General features: G+C 36.9%; 1 protein-coding gene across 1 annotated transcript in view; it reads right to left on the bottom strand.

Annotated features, from left to right (window-relative positions):
- Window positions 1-23,334, bottom strand: part of NUP205 (nucleoporin 205) — an 81,823-nt gene that overhangs the window by 11,886 nt on the left and 46,603 nt on the right. The window contains exons 28-38 of the mRNA XM_079931596.1: window positions 22,389-22,580; window positions 21,618-21,885; window positions 21,427-21,525; window positions 13,670-13,818; window positions 12,551-12,742; window positions 11,535-11,656; window positions 9,880-10,018; window positions 7,726-7,852; window positions 2,625-2,701; window positions 477-605; window positions 129-255 (exon numbers count right to left, since the gene is read on the bottom strand). Coding sequence (XP_079787722.1) covers window positions 129-255; window positions 477-605; window positions 2,625-2,701; window positions 7,726-7,852; window positions 9,880-10,018; window positions 11,535-11,656; window positions 12,551-12,742; window positions 13,670-13,818; window positions 21,427-21,525; window positions 21,618-21,885; window positions 22,389-22,580 — 1,621 coding nt within the window. The remainder of the gene's footprint in view (window positions 1-128; window positions 256-476; window positions 606-2,624; window positions 2,702-7,725; window positions 7,853-9,879; window positions 10,019-11,534; window positions 11,657-12,550; window positions 12,743-13,669; window positions 13,819-21,426; window positions 21,526-21,617; window positions 21,886-22,388; window positions 22,581-23,334) is intronic.

The following is a 23,334-nucleotide window of genomic DNA, read 5'->3' as shown; positions in this document are numbered from 1 at the left end:
AAAAATTTCCCATTCATTACTCGTGGTTAAAAAAAAAAAAATTGCATCATACTGGGGCCAACTAGAGCTTGTCATAATCCTGGCAACTTAATTCCTCAAATACAGAAAGAAAGAACTAGCTAGCTCACCTTGCCGGGGCCCATCTCTATTAATGGTTTCTGACAGGCTAGGGGTGAAGAGACACACAGCATGCTGAAAGGTAGGGGAACTCTGTAACATGAGTGACTGGCAATATTCCATGACATTGGCACAAATCTACAAAGGAAGAACAAGCAGTAACAAAAATATTAGTTCCCCAAATGCCTCATATCATGGAAATCCAGATTTGAAGGAGAACAAAGTTATAGATCAGTTTGTAAAATTACAACAAAGTTACAAATCAATTTGTAAAATTACCCACATCTATTATTTTTCTCAAATATCTCCAAAAACATAAAAAGCTTAAAGAATAGCTACACAACTCTCACTCCTCTTACCTGCTGCATAGCCAGTTCGATCTCATCTTTCTTGCTCACTCTATCCCCCTCCACATTATCATCTTGAAATTTAAACTGACGCAGTCTGTCGGAGCCACCAAAGCGACTTAGTAGTCCTAAGCACTGGCGCTAAGGAAAGAAAAGATACTTCCTTGTTCATATCTAGTTGTATATGTTTAAAGTTAGTGACCTATCTTTCTTGAGGGAGAAAAAAAAGAAAAACTCAGCGGGGAATAAAATCACTCTTTAAAGCATCTAATTTCTTACTTCCAACTGACTCAACTAAAGTTAGCAATATTAAAATTTACCTTTCTGCAAATGTATTTACTTGGCAGACAACTCATTAAAAGAATATTAATTCTTCTAGCAGTTAACCCCGACTAAAATCTAAGTGCTTGCCAAAGATTTTTTGTATCACACCAAATAATTCCTTAGTAGATTCCCATTAAATAAATACTAATCAATAAACAATGAGAAACAAAATGAGATGGCAAACAGAAGCAGATTCGTGATAATTTTGTCTACTAAGGCTCAAATTTAAAGGCTCTAACTCCTGTGGCTGCTTCTGGGGACTTCAAAAAGGAGTTGGGAACACAGAAGAAACCTTGGCAGATAAATCGCAAAGCTCATTTGTTTGAAATGTTGGTAATTTTCACCTGAGAATATAATTGTTCCTAAGGTTCTCAGTGGGAAAGGACAAGCTTTGCAAAATTGGCAGTATGTCCAGAATCAGAGATGTGGGTTCCAATTACAGGTACATGACTTTTTGCTATATGTCCTGGGACAAGTTACTTAACTTCCTCAAGCCTCTGTGTTCATATTTCTAGAGTGATAATAGCAATTCCTACCTTATAAGATTATTGTTAGGATTACCTGAGACATTGAATTGTATTTAAAGTGCTTAGTACAGTGTTTTGCACATAGTAAGTGCACAATAAAAACACGTTTAAAACACTGGTATTACACATACACACATTCACCCCTACATATATACATCCATATATATTATATAATATCTAACTTAAACTGATGTTAGTTTAAATAATAAGTATGGATAAGGCAAAACATACTAAGGAGATTATAATGTAAATTTAATTTGTCAAAATACTCTTTTTAAATCTTAAAACTGGCTGTTTGCTATTCTTACAGACAAAAACAGATGCACTATCACATTTCCAGAGGCTACCTTATGAAAGATTCATCAAAAATATTTTTTTCTCCCCACCAATGAAAAAAGTTAGAAGGCTTAAAAAAACAAAACAAAACAGAGTATTTTGGCTTGGTTAGAGAGAGTACAAGCCTTTCTGGAGTGCTATTTGACAATGACTCAAAATGTACTACTTGTATACCCATGCACCCATTGATAACAATTATGCTGATGGCAGCATTTTTCTTTTGGAAACTTGAAAAACAGCTCATGAAAAGAGGACTGTTTAAGAAAATTACTGTATCAAAAATAATGGAATATAAATATAATTCTTCTGCAGCCAAAAAAAAGTGAAGGTGCTCAAATCAAAGCAGGCCAGGAGGCTCCCAGAAAGACTGCGATAAAATATCTAATTGATAAGCTATCTACTCTGTTTGAACATATTGAAAGAGATTACATAACTGGAGGAGAGTTCGGGAATAAATTAGAAATAAGTACATAAAACCAAGCAAATAAAAAAAAAGAAACAATTACTTACTCTAGGAAAAACAATGTTGTATAGAAAAGTAAAATATGGTCCATCCATGGCTTATTCATAAATGACATTTCATAGTAATAATAATATAACACTAAATATTAATCTAATCGAAATTATGATATGATTAGAGTTGGGGGTGGGGACACGTTACAAGCGAGGTACATATTGTATGACAGAAGAACAGGAGTAAAGAGATCTAAATTCTCATCCTTCTCGATGGAAGGTCAACAGATGACTCTTAAAATTGGAAAATCAAGTAGTAGTAACATAAGCATATTATTTAGAGATATGAAAGAATCAATTAAAACCATTGCTGGGTTTACCCAAATTCAGGGAGCAGAATGGGGAGGATCAGTGAGAGGACTGTTGTATTTTGTTACAAGTCTTATAGCTGCTCTTTAAAGAAGTAAAAAAAAATTTTTTAATTTAAAAAATAAAAAAGAAATAAGAAAGAATCAGTTACCTGGAATCTTCCAATATGTCCCTGTAGCTCCATTAGAGATCCTTCATTAACATCAACATCAAGTTCACTTAGTATACCTATAAAATTTGGAATGCTTTTAAATGTAGTGTTATAATCAAAAAATTAAAAACATTAAAAAACCAGGAATGGTAGTTTTACTATTTTATATTTATATATGTATACATATATATATTTATATATGTATAAATATATATTTTTATATATATATGCATAAATAGACACAGACTCTGCCATGAAGGAGGTTTGAGAAATACGACTTTACAAAGATTGTGTACCACCACACAATATGTTAAGTGTACCACATCACACATTCAGTCATATGCAAGCTAAATCTAGACTGAATCAGTAATTCAAAAAGGCACTTCAAAGTTTTTGAGAAAAATCGACTTTTTATTTATAAACATAAAAGTTAAAATTTTCTAAACTCAGCAGTAAATTACTTTCTCATGTAACAGTTCAGAATATAAAACACTAAAAATGAAATGCATTTTTTTTCTTTTATCTCGTCTATGTATTGTACCATTTGATTTTTTTTCTTTTCCCTTAGGTAAAGTACAGTTTACACATACACAAAAAAGTTGCCATTCAATTTCTCAGTTTGGACCCATTACGAAATCCCTAAAGCTGATCAACCTTTTATAGTACCATGGACTCCCTTTATTTCTATTGAGCCCTCCAAGCAAACCCATGGGTCATTCTCTCCACTGGTTTATTTCTTTGTTCTATGACTGTAGCCATGAGGAGAACCCAGCTGATCCTGTCCCAGCCACCCTAACTATCCATGTGTTTTCACAATCCCTTTAATCCATTTCTTACTTCCAAGCATACACTCCATAGCACATAACCTGGAACCTTATCCTTTGCTCCTTATAATGACAAGCCTTCCTCCTTTTAGATTTCTCAGCCCATCAACCTCTACACAAACCTACAGAAAATACTCATATCACTTGGCACATGCTGGCTTGTTACCTCACCTGCGCCTCACTGCTCCACTAGCTCCTTTCCCTTTCCCACCTCCACCTCCACGGGGAGTAGGTTCCCAGAATCACTTTATTTAATTACTTTCTAAAATTTACCCTACCGCAGAGGATTTTTCTGCACTATCTAAAACTGTGTTCAGGTCTCCCTTGTACTCCAAAACAAAACAAAACCAAGTAAAACCCTGATTAATATCAAATTCTTGAAATATTTTTTTCTCCATTTGTTGCTTGTGATTCTCATGCCCTCCTTTTCCATCTTAACCCCTTGAAAGCTGGAGTTTGCACTTAACACTACCGTGGAACTTTGGCTTTTTCCTGTTTGTCCTTAACCTTTCTGATCTCTGCAACCTGTGTTTCTGTTCCCCAGTTCTTTCATTCCTCCTGCACATCAACTGCTGCCTCTATTTTAAAAAACTAGCAATTCTCAGATTCTTTTTTCTTTTGGCAGCACCGAGTGGCATGCGGAGCTTCCCCAATCAAGGATCGAACCCGTGTCCCCTGCAGTGAAAGCACAGTCTTAACCACTGGACCACCAGGGAAGTCCAATTCTCAGATTCTTAAGACCTTTCTGCTACATGCCACCTGAGTGCTGTGGACCATATATATCATCCTCAACTCCAAAACACTTTACAGAATATCTGTGGGTCACAGATAAAAAATTAACCTGATGATAAGTAGTTGAGGAGGTACAACATATCTGGTACTGGGCTAAGCATTTAAGACAAAACCATATAGTAAAATTACAGGATAATACAAAACCATAAGTAATCAAGGGCTGAACTGGGCAGAGTAGGGTTAAGAGGAGTATAAATTATTTTTTAAAGTTATTTTAAAAAATTAGGAGGGTATTTTGCATTATCTTTTAAAATTATTTTAAAGTGTGTGTGTGTGTGTGTATATATATACACACACGTATGTAATGGTATATATGTATGTGTGTATATATATATAAAAGTATATTTATATCTGACAAAGCACTGCCAGGAACTTACCAAGCCTACCAGCTCAAATATACAAAAATGTATATGTATATGTATACACACACACAAAGTTATTAAATGCCATACTGTTTGACATTTTTAAAAAGATCGGAAACAGTCAACGTGTCACAGGGGTCTGGGTAACCACCTCACAATTGGAAAACTATTCCACCAATTAAAGAGTCAGGTAGGAACTATACATGCCGATGAGAAAAAATCCCCAAAACATAATGTGGGGAAAAAATTACAGAGCAGTGTGTATGGTATTTCATTTGTGTAGGGAGGAAAAAATTTTTACACCACGAGCAGAGAAACTGCTAGAAAAACAAAGTATAAATTGATAATTGGTTCCTTTTAGGAAGCAGGAATTGCTGGTCAGAGTGCTTTATTGTTTTATTTTGTTTGAATATACCATGAGCATGTTAAAATAAACTGTGCCTTTCTGAAGATAATTTTAATACAGTGACAGGGTTAAATGCTGCTATTAGTAAAATACAGAATATTTCAAGTATTTTTAAAAAGTAACGAAAGGGGACTTCCCTGGTGGCACAGTGGTTGAGAGTCCGCCTGCCGATGCAGGGGACATGGGTTTGTGCCCCGGTCCGGGAAGATCCCACATGCCGCAGAGCGGCTGGGCCCGTGAGCCATGGCCGCTGAGCCTGCGTGTCTGGAGCCTGTGCTCCGCAACGGGAGAGGCCACAACAGTGAGAGGCCCGCGTACCACAAAAACAAAAACAAAGAAAAAGGAACGAAAGGAAAATTCATCAATAAAATCACCTTGCCAGAGGATATGATAAAAGGTAAATTCTCTCTGTACTAACTCAGGACTTCTGGATTAAGATGGCAGAATGAAGTAGTATCATAGAATGTCCCTTCTATAATCAACTATAAATAAATGAAATTCACCAAAAAGGGAAAGGGGCCAACTTACGCCATAAATACTAAAGCATGGTGGTGCTTAAGGAAAAAAAAAAAGGGGAGGTGAAGAAAATTCCAGGGGAGTAAGTAGCATAATTCAACTCATGACCCTCATCCCACCCCTCAGAAGCAATACAGAGAAAAGAAGATAAGCCAACAAACTCTTGCAAATTCTCATGGAGACCCCACAATTTGCGAAGCAGCACATTCGGGTGATTAAGTAAATTAAGTAATTAGGAGAACTAGCAATTAGGAGAAACCAAGGTAAAAACCATTTGGAGAAGAACCACTACATAGCACTATGGGACCTTAGTAAAGGCAAGGGTGGCCTGTCTTGGTATCATCTCAGGACACTGGAATGAAGTGGGGAAATGAACATAATAAGCACACAGGACTAAGACACTCCAAGGCTGGGTGGAGTTGACCCTGGGATCTCCGAAGAATGAGCACAGTCTCTAAGTACCTTAATATGCACTGCACTCTGCCCTTCCAAACTCTCTCCTTCTCCCAACACAAAGGGCTCAGGTACTGAGGCATGCCCAGAGAGGAAAAAATATTGTGGGTGTTGGGGCAGAATCAGAAGTTGGCCTCAGACTTCTCCACAGCAATATAAAGATGGAGGTAGTATAGGCTAGTAGTTAAGCACACAGACTCAGAAGCCACAGTGCATGAAAAACCCTACAGTATTATTTGTGTGACTTTGGACAAGTTAACCTCTCTGTGCCTCAGTTTCCTCATTTGTAAAAAAAAATATGACATTATTATTAATAGTAGGCCATGCTTTCATTCAAGAATAAAGGTAACCTTTAGATGTCTGTAAACATTAGAGAGTTCAGGGAAGATTATATACTTTTTCTTAGGGGAGGGGACCTCAATACAAATTAAAAACACCAAGAGATAAATCAAAAGAAAGAACTCAGAAATGGTGAAGCTATAGGAGGAAAAAAAAGAATTGGTGTTTTTCTGTGAATCCATGTAAATATACAAGTAAAACTAAATAACTGAAGTTATTATGGTTACAAGACTGAATATAAATGATATTTACTTGTAAATATAATACAAGCAAACAACATGAGGGTGGAAAAAGAAGTGTAAAATAACTCATTACTTCATCTTTCACATCAGGAGTTAGTTGATTCTGTCTAAATTTTTTTTTTTTTTTTTTTTTTTTTTTTGCCATACGTGGGCCTCTCACTGTTGTGGCCTCTCCCGTTGCGGAGCACAGGCTCCGGACGCGCAGGCTCAGCGGCCATGGCTCACGGGCCCAGCCGCTCCGCGGCATGTGGGATCCTCCCGGACCGGGGCACGAACCCATGTCCCCTGCATTGGCAGGCGGACTCTCAACCACTGCGCCACCAGGGAAGCCCCCTGTCTAAAATTTGTAGTAAAAAAACATGTAGTAAAATATGTAGTAAAAAAAATGTTTTTAATGACCAAAATATCTTAGTAGTTTATCATAATCTTTTTTTCTTCTTAATCATAGTGATATTTTAAGAACTAATATCTCTTGTACACTTGTAGTAAAGAAACATTTGTCTGGAATTCATCAATGTCTTCAGTTTCTCTTCAATTAGTTTTTCATCTGTAAAGTTCACGTAAAATTAAATAGTTGTTTTCTAAAACTGAATGTAAAAGGTATCCCATTCTCGAAAAGTACCTCTGTATGTCTGTTTCTCTCCACCGCCCCTCCCCCCCACCAATACATACATATACATAGAGCAATGTTTGAAAAGCTACTTATCTATGTTAACATTTGATAATTTCTAGATAGTGGGATTTGAGTGTTAATTATTTTCTTGAACTTTTTGAATTTTTTATACTGACCATATATCACTTTTATAAACATATTACTTCAAATAAAGGCAGTTAAGGGGACTTCCCTGGTGGTCCAGTGGTTAAAAATCCACCTTCTGATGCAAGGGACACAGCTTCAGTCCCTGGTCAGGGAACTAAGATCCCACATGCCGCAGCAGAGGATCCCACGTACCGCAACAAAGACCCCGTGTGCCTCGACTAAGACCCGACGCAGCCAAAAATGAAATAAATAACTAAATAATTTTTTTTTAAAAAAGGCAGTTAACTCTGTTAGTTCCAATCTCAAATAAGTAATATATAGCTGCAAAGTAACAATAACCTCATTCTATTAAGTGTATGTCAGTCTGTAAAGCACTGGTAAAAATCCATTCAACATAATCAACTCACCAGGAAGTGCTGCTTTACTTATAATTCCTGTCAGCAGAGCCAATTCCTGCAAAGACCCAGCACTAACATCCTGACAGCGCAGGATTGCTTGTATGGTATCAGAATGAGAAATGAGAAACTGCAACACCTAAGACGAAGAAAAGGAGGGGAAATGGAAAAACAGGTGGAAGAGTAGAAAATTGTATTATAAATTTATATCCATCTGTTTAATAACATTGAAGCAAGTAATTTAATGTAATGAAGAATATTAGATAAGCAGTTGTCTTTTGCATTTACGTAGTTTATTTTCAAGAAGCAAACATCTAACTAAATTTTATAAGAAAGCTAAAGATAAGGATTATTTCAAAGTTTAGAGATTAATACACTTAGAAGCTACTATAGAAGAGTATAATATAACTTGGAACTACTGTATGAAAACTATTATTTGACCCCTATTTTTTAAAATTTTTGTCTAAATGGAACTAGAACATGAATTTAAAATGAGTGTGTTCAAAAATGACTTACTGGGACTTCCCTGGTGACTCAGTAGTTAAGAATCCGCCTGCCAATGCAGGGGACACGAGTTCGAGCCCTGGTCCGGGAAGATCCCACCTGCCGCAGAGCGACTAAGCCCGTGCACCACAACTACTAAGCCTGCGCTCTAGGGCCCACGAGCCACAAATACTGAGCCCACGTGCCACAACTGCTGAAGCCCATGCGCCTAGAGCCCGTTCTCTGCAACGAGAAGCCACTGCAATGAGAAGCCCACACACCGCAACAATGAAGAGTAGCCCCTGCTCGCCGCAACTAGAGAAAGCCTGCGCACAGCAACGAAGACCCAATGCAGCCAAAAATAAATAAATAAATAAATTTATTTTTAAAAAATGACTTACTGAATTCAAGTTTGCTCTGTGAAAGTCTGACTAGTGTGACATGGGGACAATCACATAAAAGCTTTTGTCTAACTCTCCTTTTGATATGATGAAAGTAAATGAGATACAAATCTTGACCTCTAAACTGTGCCCTTTCAGCTTAGCATTTTACAGTGTACCATCATAGAAGACTCTACTCATTTTCACATTCAAACATCTTCTTAACTAGATTATAGATTCCCTGAAGGCAGGGACTACACCACAACTGGCTGAACATTTGAATCTCTCAGGAACTGTGCCACTTTTATTTTTTAATACAAATTCCTGGCCTCAGAGTCCATCATTGTTGGACATGAAACTCAGTAATCTGTATTTTTTAAAGAACCTACTCAGGTAATTCCACTATGCTCAGTATAAGACTGGCCTTGTATCACAATGTCCCACTTCTTCTAAAAAACCTTAATCTCGAGAAAGTAGAAGACAAAGTTTTTGAGTGTTAAAGAACTGACTCAAAGGCTGCATATGAAAGGGGTAGAATGTCACTTAGACTAACGCAATATAAAATCAGGTAGCACACTAGAAACAGCAGCATTCTATCTTGGGAAAGTATGCCTGAAGACTGATGGCAGGGAAAGCAGATAAAATCACCATAAATTATTAGGATGTGTCCTAATTCCTGAGGGTATCATAATAATAGAGCAACACAATAAAAAACTGCAGATTCTTAGTGATAAGCCTAATTAATCAGTAAAAGGTTAAATTGCATATTGCATTATTAGTCTAAGAAACAAACATATTTTTGAAGATTTCACTGAAAAGCAATGAAAATAAAACTAATTTATGGTGTTAGAAGGAAAAATATTTTATTAGAAACTCACTTATTTAAATTACTCATTCTTTAAACATCACAACTAAATGTGGCATCATCATTTATCTTTTGTATTTTCTGCAAGGTCTAATAAAGGAACAGCATTCTCTAATAAATACCTGGTTAAATTACATTTTAGAAGCCAGCTTATTTCTATCACAATAACTGCTTCCTTTTGCAGAACAACAAATTTAGATCTCTTGCCTTCTATCTCACTATTCTATTAATTAGCTGTGGTGTTTCATTCAAACAAGAGTACAAAAACAGACCGATAAAGTTCAGAGCAAAGTGCAAGGGGTCTATGTTCAATACCCAGCTCTGCCACAAACAGAACGGTTACGGTAAATTCACGTTAAGCGTTCTATGCCTAGGGCTTCTGCATTTGTAAAATAAAGATTTTGCACTTGATGATTTCTACACTAAGGATCCTCTTACCTGCCCTGCTGCCTGCAAGTGCTGGGCCATACTAGACGTGAGGATGACCTGGCACAAGCGGAGAGCTGGAAGCAGAATCTGGCGGTACCGGTCCACTGGAGTAGGGATGAACACTGGGGCATCTCTCAGGCCAAACATGCTTGATTTGCATCCAGCGAACAAGGAGAGAGCAGCAGTCCAACAGTTAAAACAGTCCCCGACCATCTCCACGGCAAACAATCACAGGTGGCTAATTAAGATGTGAAGCTACTAATGAGGACTCTGTATCCCAGAGGTACAGTTAGTGAAAAAATCTGAATTTTTAAAAATCTTCGTAAAGAATAATTGCATAAATTTGAAAAGACAGTGCTAAAATTCCCCAAACATACTTATTCTACTCTAAATATTCCCTTGGGCCACAGAGACTATGTGTGAGAAACAGACAGAAACAAAAGTTACTCTCCCCAAATTTCCCTCTTGTACACCAAAAGCCAAAAATGAATCTACATTGTCCATTATATAAAATAAAACAAGATTTTAAAAATTAAAATGAGATTGTAAAATCACTTAACCTTTAAGATGAGGTCTCAGAACACTATTAATAAACTATTATTTATTGTAAATATTTCTATTTAAATTTTTGAACAAAAAAAAATGGTTGCCTGTTGAAGAGAAGAGAATGAAAGCAGAATATGGAAATAAAAAGAAATAACAGAAAGGCTTTCCAAAGACAGGCAATAATAATGTGCCATGAACTGAGGAATACAATTTACTCAATCCTCTTCACCTAAGGTGAAAGTAATAACTCTTGTGTTTAAAACCTTAGAAAGTTATACTAAAAAAATTTTCTTTTCTAGAAGTAAAATATTTCTATAGTTAAGCCTGAAAAACTCAAACATACAATTTGGTAATGGATCTTTTGAGGAAAATTACTCAAACTGACCTAAATCGTTATTTAACAGTAGGAGGGTATGCTATAGGCCCTAACAATGCTGCAGCCATGTAGACAAAAAAGAAAAAATTCATATTCAAACTCAACTGAGAAATCTGCTAGAAAGTTTGAAACTTAAAATAATTTCACTTGAAGCTTTCAAATTAGCAAGCAGTTGGTAAAATGTTAAAATGAGAAAAATATAAAATACTATTCAAGTCATCAAGAAAAGAAAATCCACAACAAATTATAATTTCATTACAATACTTTAAAAGACCAGTATAACTGAAAACATGTACTTCTACTAAACAGAACAATAAAGTTGGGAAGAAAAACGTCTAACAAAATGCTCTCCCATTTCCCTCTTACGTTACTGCTCTAAAATGGAAAGCACTAGGTCCCTACCCACTTTTACCCTATTAGCAACTTTCATTTATTAGTTAATGGCAGGGGTATATGACCAAACAAAACCATCAAGATGAGAGTACTGCTCCAACAGAATTATAAACGGCAAAATTATGTTTGAAATTTTTTTTTTCCCTTAATAATCCTTTACTGGTAACTTTAAAAAAAGCGGCAGGGGGTGGGGATGGTGGTGTGATGAATTGGGCAATTGGGATTGACATGTATACACTGATGTGTATAAAACAGATGACTAATAAGAACCTGCTGTATAAAAAAAAATGAATAAAATTAAATTTTAAAAAAATCATAAAAAAATAAATAAATTGATATGGATGCTTACCCCTGTGGGTCCATTTCTGGGCGCATGTCATAGACTTGGCATTGTGCCAGCCTCACAATCACCCCGGACCTCAGCAGCTCTAAAGCGCCCTGTTGTATCTTGGCCACTCTTGTGAGAAATGCCTAAGAAGTTATGAAACAAAAATCATCAGTACAGAGATCAGAGCCAAGCGTCTCACATTAAAATGAGACTTTCTCATAGCACATTTCTGATCTGTAATCACTGGTGAAGAGAAATTCTGAGCTAGCTAGGAAGGGGCATATTATACCACCTTAACCATAGGATTTTCATGAGGAGTAAATGGCACAGCGTATCTGAAGCGTTACATACACCTTGCAAGGATTAAGCATTCAACTAAATCATCATGTGGGCTTATGGAGGGCAGGGAAGATTGTTTTGCTCACAGCTGTATCTCTACTACCTAGTGCCATACCTGGCATGTAACAGATATTTAATAAATACTTGTTGAATAAATGAATGAAGGAAGGAAAACAGAATTAATGAAGAATCTAAGACTTTAGTGCTTCTCTTATTGTGACATTTGTGGTATTTTTAAGCAGGAGGAAACAGAAATTAAAACAGATTTGGAGGAAAGGAAATGAATTATATACACTGTACTGAAAAATCCTGTATTTAAAGTAGAACCAGCACATCTACATTGGAATTTCAACAGGCAACTAACAGTCTGATTTTCGTTGCGGAAGGACATTTTTGCTCACTCTTCTCCTCATAGACCACTGGGTGTCATGTGGCTTTGCCACCACCAGCAATCGAAGTGAGTAAGCAGCAGTCTCAGTACCCAACTAACCCTCTCAGGATCATTTCAACTCAACTTTGGCATGCTCAGAAGATACAGTTCTAGCACATGTGCCCAAATTTAAAACTCCTTAGAAATGATTACAGTTTGTATGATAGAAACATGCAAAATGTAGGCCACGTTAGTTTTCTTTAATATATCCTTAACCTCAAGAGGAAGTGACCTGTTGATCTAACTTCAAGTGAATATAAAGCCTTACCATTTTGGATTCGTATGTATAAAGGGCTTTTAAAAGGGGAGGCTGTGGAGTGAGTAAGCTCTGCAAAGTACGGTCATCTTCTACCAAGCTGTCCACAAGCACCTTCAAATAGCCACTGTTAGAAAGATACAGAAGCCACTGCTGCTGCTTATCTACGGAGACAATCCGATCAAGTAGAGCCAGTGCCAGCATCTGACAGAAGAACACATCAAAATCCAAAATGTGGAGATGGCTACCAAAATCAACAACAGTAACTCCCTTTATCTGGAAATGTTTAAAAGTTTTCTTATAAGGAGAATGGTTGCCTGCAATACAATTCTCTCTCTTTTTTTTTTGAGAAAAATGTATGTATGTATCCAGAATCTTGATTTATTAATAAAAGAAAAAATTTCAGGGTAAAGTTATATTTCTGAAACAAAACCTAACACATTAAAATAATGGCATTAAATATATTTTAGCAAAATCTAAACATTACTTGCTGGAGGAAAGGGATTTTTAAAAATAGCTTTTCCCCCCAATTGTAAAGTTTCACATGCTCCTTGTAGAAAACAGAAAACTTATACAGAAAATACATTATCTGAGAAACACAGATTACTTCGTTCTATGTCTTCCCAAATATTTTTTTAACATAATTGAGAGCGTACTACATGATTCAAATGCTATGTAATTTTCCACCAGCAGGGAATTATCTTCTCACTGTATTATCACCAGTATGACATAATATTTTAAAGACATATAAATGCAAATACTCATTGAAAAAGCAGAGAAAGATACACTCAGTATAAAAGCTACGTATCCAGCATTCTCTTATGCCAAGATCTTGATTAACCAGCATCTCTGCTGGTTAATTTCTACCAGTGTAAGGGAAATCTCAAAATTAGCAAAAAGATTATTCTGAGGGTACAGTCTGAACAAATAAAGGATTCTGAACGTAAGTAAACAAAACATATGAATGAACAAAACAGGAATTCAAAATTATAGTAAATAAGAAAATGCACTAAAATATATTACAGAAAATAATTCCCAATATATAACATACATTTGAAAAGCTGATCCAGTTTATGCCTTAATAAGTCAAAATATCTATCCAATTATAATACTAAGCAGGAGTTACTGTACCCTTCCAATCTCATGACCATCACAAGCATCTCGACAGACCACTTCCATGAGGGCAGCACCATAGCTCTCAATGATGGCTATGTTTTCTCGCTGTAATTTACTAAACACATCTTCAGGGGCGGTCAGCCTTTCCCACATGGTTTTCTTGGCTAAAGGGTTACAATAGAAGACATATAAAACACTCCAGCAAAAAGCAGTTTGGTAACTGAGTAATTACACCTCATACATGACGACAACAGAAAAATCCTTCCATTATTGCCTGCACACAAAGACCCATCAACCAATGAGTCTAGGCAGGTAAACTTTAAGAACACAATGCACTATTCCATGTATGTACACTGAGAACAATGGTATTAGGAAAAGGATAAACTATCCTTAAAGAAATCAAAATGAACTATGAAACCCCAGGAGAAACATTCCTGTATTTATTCCACTAATCAATCTGGTTTTATCTTTTATTGAGATCTATGAGAATTTGGCTACAAAGGAGCAGGTACAAAGTAGACAAAGATCTGCTTCCAAAAAACAGATATTTTATTCTTTTATATTTTTTAATTGAAATATTTATTAAAAAGAAAAGGTATACTCATTATGAAGATAATTTAAATTAATTAAATTTAATTTAATTCAAGGAACACTAATAATTAAAGATAGGATCATATGCTTTACATAGATTCCTATAAACCTTTTAGAAAAGTTTCATAAATACACTACATAAAGCAATAATCTGTATTTGAAACTAATCTTATGACTTTTCCCCAACTAGCACATGGTAGCAGTTTTTTTTTTTAACATCTTTATTGGAGTATAATTGCTTTACACTGGTGCGTTAGTTGCTGCCGTATAACAAAGTGAATCAGCTATACGTATACATATATCCCCATATCCCCTCCCTCTTGCGTCTCCCTCCCATCCTCCCTATCCCACCCCTCTAGGTGGTCACAAAGCATCAAGCTGATCTCCCTGTGCTATGCAGCCGCTTCCCACTAGCTAACTATTTTACACTTGGTAGTGTATATATGCCAACGGTAGCAGTTTTTAAACTGAGGAAAGATTCTCAAGACAGGGTGATCAGAATGGAGGGCAAAACAAAGCAGGTTTAACCATGAAAAATAAAAATAACACACAAGGGCTTCCCTGGTGGCGCAGTGGTTGAAAGTCCGCCTGCCGATCCAGGGGACACGGGTTCGTGCCCCGGTCCGGGAAGTTCCCACATGCCGCGGAGTGGCTAGGCCCGTGAGCCATGGCCGCTGAGCCTGTGCGTCCAGAGCCTGTGCTCCGCAACGGGAGAGGCCACAACAGTGAGAGGCCCGCGTACCACAAAAAAAAAGTACACACAAGGTGGCCTATATTCCACTATAAAGTTTGCAGCAGTCAAACCTTCAGAGTTTTTTTTTTTAACTTTGTTTGTTTGTTTATTTTTTCCCTAAAATATCTTTACCACTACTCTGATTTTATTTTAGTCATAGTTAATTTCCAATAGTGTCAAAGCAGGGTATGAGATTATTTTCTCAACCGTGTCACTTCCTTTGGTCACCTGGTCCCATCTACTTCTATTTCACCTCCCTCCACTCTCCACCTCCACCCCAATGCTGCCGCCACACTAGCCCTCAAATTCAGCACTTCCTTCAGTCTCAGGATCTTTGCACTAGCTGTTCTTTATATTCTTCCCCAGATCTTAGCATGACTGCCTCCTCTTCATCATTTCAGCCTCTATCAAATATCACTTCCTCAACTACATCCAGCTTCCCTCCTCCTCCCACCCCACACACAATATATCACAGTACTATTTTATCTTCTCCACAGTACTTATTTATCAGATTTACTCAAATTATGTTAGTTTTTAGTTTCCATGCTTGTATCTCTGTCTCCTCACATCGAATGTAAGCTTATTAACAATGGGATTCTGTCTTGTCTGCCACTGTTTCTCCAGAATTTAGCACAGTGTCTAGCACATAGTAGAAGCTCAAATATTAATTACTGATAGATTGACAGCTTAAAGGCAAGTTTAGAAACTTTGCTCCAGGGATGCCACCAGATGCTCTCAGGGTGGGGTACCATGGTGGGTGGGTTTTCAGGAACCCAGCCTGAGGAGCTATGGCATCTCCTCTTCTGTTTTACGCATAGGATTGCCACAAAATTATCTGAATAAAGGCTTTGGACAAAAGTCTGAAAGCCACTACTTTATAGGTTTAACATTTTTTAGCCATGAATTCCTTAGTTGAAACATTCTTATGTAAATGCAACCCCACCAGAAGAGTCCAGCAAAACTCTTAATTTCCTTTCTCTTCTTAACTCTTATAAAACTTGTAATTTATACTTGGGGTTGGCAAACTAAGGCTCGTGGGAAAAATGTGATCTCCCACTTGTTTTTGCAAATAAAATTTTAATGCAACATAGCATACGTCTCTGGCTTCTTTTGCACAATAATGGCAGAGTTGAGTAGTTGCAACAGAGAACATATGGCTTGCAAAGTCTGAATTAGTTATTATCTGGCCCTGTACAGAAAAAGCTTGCTGGCATCTGGTCTATATCATCCAATTTAAGGCTTATTGTTTTATAAACACATATATTGCCATTTTTACTAGGATAAAAGATTTTATGAAAGCAAGAACCCAATTAATGTTTCCTGCTTCCTGGAACAACTAAAAATAATCAACCACCAAATGATTACTGATTTTTGTTTGTATTGTAAAAAGGGGAAATAATCTAAATGTCCAAAATGGGTAGGCTAAATAAATTATGGTATATCCATAAGTGGCAAAATCTATACAGGTATTAAAAATGTTACTTAATGAGGCAGGAAAAGCTGAGAAAATACTAAATAGAGAGAAAAGGGAAGATTTAAATCAATAAAAAAAGATGGCTGGCTATAACCAAAATGTCGTGATAGTTATCTTAGAAGGTAAAATGTGTGACTTTTCCTTTTGTTTATTAGTGTGTTCTAAATTTCCTATAATCAATATTTATTTTTAAATAAAAAAATAGAAGCTAAAAGATTTTTTTTTTTTTTTTTCAGTATGCGGGCCTCTCACTGTTGTGACCTCTCCCGTTGCGGAGCACAGGCTCTGGACGCGCAGGCTCAGCGGCCATGGCTCATGGGCCTAGCTGCTCCGTGGCATGTGAGATCTTCCCGGACCGGGGCACAAACCCGTGTCCCCTGCATTGGCAGGCGGACTCTCAACCACTGTGCCACCAGCGAAGCCCTAAAAGATATTTTTAAAATATCTGATTATGAATTTTTAGTCAGGTTCTAAGGTTCTAGGACCTGCCTCAGGTTGTAAAAAAAATAAAAGGAGTGGTGAGAAATGTACATCTAAATTCACATCAAGCATAAAGCCTGCACCCACTACACACATATATATAGCCTCAGCTGGTATTTTAATTTTTTTTTTATTTTTATTTTTTGGCCACACTACGCAGCATGCAGGATCTTAGTTCCCCGACCAGGGATGGAACCCACGCCCTCAGCAGTGAAAGTGCGGCGTCCTAACCACTGGACTGCCAAGGAATTCCTGTAGCTGATACTGTATTTTTTTTTTTTTTTTTTTTTTTTGCGGTATGCGGGCCTCTCACTGTTGTGGCCTCTCCCGTTGCGGAGCACAGGCTCCGGACGCGCAGGCTCCGGACGCACAGGCTCAGCAGCCATGGCTCACGGGCCCAGCCACTCCGCGGCATGTGGTATCTTCCCGGACCGGGGCACGAACCCATGTCCCCTGCATCGGCAGGCGGACTCTCAACCACTGTGCCACCTGGGAAGCCCCTGGTACTGTATTTTTAAGTCACTTATTGGAGTCAGATTCACAAGAACGGAGTTAACAACAGGCAAGATGCTCTATGAAATCCTTTTAGTCCCACTACTTTATGACTAAAATCAGAGGTGTACTTGTACTATAATTCTAGATCATACTAACACCTAGACCATAAAAACTGAAAACCTCATGATAGGATCCTAAAAAATTTAATAATGGCAAGAGATTACCTTTTCTAATCTCTTTTAAAAAGATGATTGGATATTATGGTTTCATAAACAAAGAACAACAGGAATATTCTTGATCAAAAGTCGCAATAGCCCAGAAGAATTATGAGCAGAGCAGAAAATTCTTCATTCTTATTATAATTCCTAATTCTTATTTATAAATAAAAGATACTACTGAGTACCATTAACTTGTCAAACTTAAAAAGAAAAGCCAGTTTAGAAGAAAATAGAACATATGAGAAAAACTTATAATAAAAGTACTTAAAATTACAATTTAAAAAATTTTTTAATTAAAAATTCTAACTGACATCTTCCATACAGCTATATCAATCAACTATAAATTAAAGGTGAATGATAAGCTCCTAGAAAATAGAAAGTTAAAAATGAATCTGTTTTAAAAGCAATATAATCCATTTTACTGAAATTACAACAAAACATTCAAACAGGGCTAATGTCACAGAAATAAAATTAAGGAGGATGCACTATATCCTCTACACTGAGGTGTTAGCATAACTTTATAGGTTGGCTTTATAAACTTTTATTGAAAACATTAATCTGATTAAAAATATGCTGAAAAGTATATATCTTTGTCATTATCAATCTGTTTTTAAATGTGAAATATTTTTATAATACTAGAGCTTAAGGAACAGAACAATAGAGAAATTAAGAACATAATAATTGGGGTTCATATTAAACATTTAGGCTCTGGTCAAATTATCCACTTTTTCTTTCTAGTGGTCACTGGTAGAAAAGAGAGAGAATAAAAAGGTGAAAAAAATACAAAGAGAGATATTTGTGATGTCAATGGCTGTCAACTAAGCCCCAGTAATTACATATGCAAAAACAATGTCAGATTTGAACTACACTGTTCTTAATTAAGGAAACATATAAGATCCTCCAAATAATTTTATCAAAAAAAATATTGGGTTGGCCAAAAGGTTCATTTGGGTTTTTTCATATCATCTTACAGAAAAACCCAAATGAACTTTTGGGCCAACCCAATATATGCTTTGGTTCCTCCCCAGATCTACTGCATTGCCAGCTCAAAGTGATAGGATCCACCCATATGGATTTTCAGAAAATTAACTATATGCTTAAGAGACGTCTGAATTTCCTTTTCCCTAAACTGCTCATATCCTTTGCCCATTTTTCTGTTGGGTTATTGATTTGTAGATGCTCTTTATTTATTAGAAATTAGTCATTTGTGATACGAGCTACAAATACATTGCTGATACTGAATTCTAATTCTCAGATCTGTCAAAAAGAAGCAAGTCACTTAGCCTCTCTAAGTCAGATTCCTTTTATACCAAACAGGGAAAATGGCTGCCCAGTATTCAGTACATATGTTTATGTAAAAATAAAGAAAAAGTGGTATGAAAAAATAAGTATATAAACATTAAAAATTCAGTTTTTGTTTTAAAACAACAGAAAATAGGTACACTAGCACAGAAGTATGTGCTCAATGAATATTTATTAAATATAGTATTTCTAATTTGAAAATTAAAAACACTAGTATCTAGGGAATAAAGTACTTTGCTATCTATCTAAAACAAGTCAAAATAAGCAGTAATTATGACTAAGAAAAAAAAGGTACTTAAGGGATAAAATTGCTCTAAAAATAGATCATTTGAAAATTAAAAACAAAGGAGAGGGACTTCCCTGGTGGCACAGTGGTTAAGACTCCACGCTCCTGGTGCAGGGGGCCCGGGTTCGATCTCTGGTCAGGGAACCAGATCCCACATGCATGCCACAACTAAGGAGCTGGCGAGCCACAACTAAGACCCGGAACAACCAAAATAAGAAAAATAAAAATAAATAATAATAATAATAAAAAGATAACAGATTTTTTTTTTAAAAAAGGAGAATCTTCTTTTATGGTCACATTGCTTTTACCACATCTTGATAATGACTTCTTATAAAGCACGTTGTAGAGCTCCACCTAGTGGTTAAGTGGTGATTTTTGCCAATTCAACTAAATACAACGTTAAAAACTTTTTTTAGTCAAGAGGAAAATGGGGGAGGTGTATTGGCGGATTATCTCTCTTAAAAAAAGCTCCTATTTCTTCAAAAAGTTTCTCTGAACTATTATTTTTTGTTGTTGTTGTTGTTGTTGTTGTTTTCGTTGCGGAGCACAGGCTCCGGACGCGCAGGCTCAGCGGCCATGGTTCACGGGCCCAGCTGCTCCGCGGCATGTGGGATCTTCCCAGACCGGGGCACAAACCTGTGTCCCCTGCATCGGCAGGCGGACTCTCAACCACTGCGCCACCAGGGAAGCCCTGAACTATTATTTTTAACGACCTTAAAAATATTTTTGTGTATTATTTATGCTGGTAGGAAATTCCTATAAATACATCATTTGGCTATTATTACATTCTAAGAGAGATATTATACAAAAATATATAGCCAGTAATGAATAATATGAGATAATCTAAGTCTTACACACAGAGTGGTTTTTAAGAATCTGTGTTCAGGACTTCCCTGGTGGCGCAGTGGTTAAGAATCTGCCTGCCAATGCAGGGGACACGGGTTCGAGCCCTGGTCCGGGAAGATACCACATGCCATGGAACAACTAAACCTGTGCACCACAACTACTGAGCCTGTGCTCTAGAGCCCGCGTGCCACAACTACTGAAGCCCGCGTGCCTAGAGCCCGTGCTCCGCAACAAGAGAAGCCACCGCAATGAGAAGCCCGCGCACCGCGAAAAAGAATAGGCCCCTGCTTGCCACAACTAGAGAAAGCCCACGTGCAGCAACAAAGACCCAACGCAGCCAAAAACAGATAAATAAATTTATAAAAAAAAACAAAATAACAATACTCATTAAGGTTCTCAGAAAGCACAAGGAGCCCATTATGAGAAGGTACTTATGACAAGTTCTTAAATAGCAGAGTAACTCTGGCAAAGAGTATTATACGCTGGTCTCCTGAATAGTTAAAAACATTTTTCACATTTGGCAATGAAAGAATCCATATTATTAACTCTTATTTAAAAATGCTAACTATATGGGAATTCTTTGGCGGTCCAGTAGTTAGGACTCCGTGCTGTCCCTGCCAAGGGCCTGGGTTCAGTCCCTGGTTGGGGAACTAAGATCCCAAAAGCTGAGCGGTGCAGCCAAAAAAAGATAACTATAGTTTACAAAGTTGATTTATCATTGTTTTAAATACACACATCTTTGACCAAGAAATTCTACTCCTTGGAATTTATCCAAGAAAAACTTCACATTAGTACAAAAAGACATATGTATACTACTGATGAGAATTTAAGCTGGTAGAAGGCCATTTGGTAGAATCTATTAAAATAAAAATGTGCACCCTCTTTCACATGGAAATTCCACCATGAAGTATCCTTCTTGAGAAATATATAGGCATATAAAAGAATATTTGATGCAGCTTTTTTGTGATAGTAAAAAATTAGAAACAATTTAAACACTTATGAATAAGGCAAATGGTTAAACAAATGGTACTTCTATACTATGGAATAACAAAGCTATTTTAAAAGATATGTACTGTATGTATTGTTCAGTGGGACCAGAGGTGAGTGGGAGTTACAAAAATATATAAGCTAAAGTAGTATTTGAGGGTCTGTACTTACATTACTTTTGCACTATTGTCACAATTTTAGAAAACTAAACATTCTTCCTTGACTTTAGAGCAAGCACTTTGATTCCATAAAGACTCATTTATTATAGCTTCGCTGAGCCAAAAGATGAAAAGGTGATTTTTTTTTTAAATTTAAAGTAACCAATCTCTAAACACAGAAAAGACAGAAATCTAATTCTACCTGCTTCTAAGGTGTCTGGTTCATCCGGTCTCTGGGCAATCTGTAAGTAATAAAGCAGAGAGCCATACAGGTGTGTCCTCACTCGCTGGAATCCGCCACCTAGGAAAATATGGTAGCGTAAAAACCTTTTTTCAAATTAAGTTAAAACAAATACAGAAGTTGTAAGTTATAGAAAATTTAGATGAAAAAACCTGTCTTCAAAATGAAGTCTAACAGTTTCTTCAATATGATATGAAGTGAAGAATCTCCAATAGAAGCGAACCCCACCACTGCATTCTCTGCAGGCGGAGGTGAGGTGAAAGAGTTATCAAGCACAAAAGCATAATGAGCCTCTCCGGGTCCCAAGACTACTGGTTGCTTCTGTTCTGTGCGAACGGCTTGGCTTAGGTGAGCGGTCAGGGTGAACACAGCACCTGCTACCACTGGCATTAACTCCTGTGCTGCTTCATCATCCAGTATCTTAAAGCAGAAAGACAAATCAGAGTGGGTACCCTGCTTTCAGCTACAGTCATTAACATGTCTTATACATTTAGCTTTTCAATTACCATAAGAATAAAAGAATGGAATTGTATTGTTCAAAGACAGTAGAAGCTAATACACAAAAAGAAATTTAAATAGAATGCAGGGTAACATGTTCTTAACAAGAAGGGAGCCCTATCAGAATTCCCTAGAGGTTTTTCATGGAAATTAACATAATGCCCTCACCACTAGAGTCTCCCATTCAGTAGGTCTAGGGTAAGATGTGTCATGTAGATTTTTAAAAAGCTTCCTAGAAAATTCTGATACACACTCTGGTTGAGAACCATTACTGTACAGAGTTAATACCTTTCTCAAGAAAAGTCTTAACACTGGCATTGCACAACTCTGTTTACTCCAAATGGGAAAAAAGGAGTGGCAAACTATATGTTTAAATGATATAAATATTCGTTTGGCAGTATAAAGTAACTTATGAAGCATGTCACCTTATCATGCACATCTTGTAAAATATCACGAATAATCAGCTGTCGATCCTCTGCCTGAATGAGGTCCTGAGGGCAAGCTGTCAGTATAATTTCTACCAGCTGCCTCCATGACTCCAGAGCATGCCGTTTTGCATGAAGACACTGCAACAATTTGTTTCTTCCTACCACGTACTGAAGTATAGTGCTGATTTCCTAAAGCCGCAGAAATTGAATTGCAAGGTTAACACACAGGCAAATAACGTCTTTTAACCAACAGGTTCCTATTTTTAACACTGTCAGCTAATCCGAAAACATTTATAGAATACTCTGGAAACCTTCCACATGCTTGCAAGTCAGCAGATAACTTTTCACATTATACTGGTAGCCAGAGCTATGAAAAATAATAAATAAGGCTGTGTGTGTGTGTGCACGCACGTGCGCATGTGTAAGGCAGAGGGCAGAGGTGATATGCGTGGAAATGAGTTTTTAACCCCATCTTCTTTTTTCTTGCAACTGTCTAGTTATACTTACTCTGGAACACTAGAGTTCCCTAAAACCCAAGTTCAATGGCATGTTTCCTTGATGTGTCTTTTATTTCTTTGCCTCTTGCTTTGACCTCACCAACTGTGTTTCCACGAATGTGGTTCTTCCCACCTGCTCTCTGACCCGTATCTCCCCATTTGTGGTGACAAATGACTCCTTCCTCGCTGATAGGGAGCAAGTGAACTCTATTACACAATATGAAAAGGTTACAAAATCCTCAACTAACTTAGCAGAAAAGATGTTATTTCTTCTGGCATCCAGACACTAACTTCAGTTCAGCTTTTAACAGTCACAAAGTCAAAAGTGAAAGATACAATTAAAATTTAACTTCTAAGTAGTTTACTAATAATGAACTAGAAGTCAATTCACTGTTTTGTCTTCTAACTGGCAATTTAAGTAGTTAAGCAGTTAAAAGGGTAAAACT

The sequence above is a fragment of the Stenella coeruleoalba genome (assembly GCF_951394435.1).
Source record: "Stenella coeruleoalba genome assembly, chromosome: 9".
NCBI lineage: Eukaryota > Metazoa > Chordata > Mammalia > Artiodactyla > Delphinidae > Stenella > Stenella coeruleoalba.
Note: the sequence above shows the minus strand (reverse complement) of the source record. Positions and strands in the feature narration are given on the sequence as shown.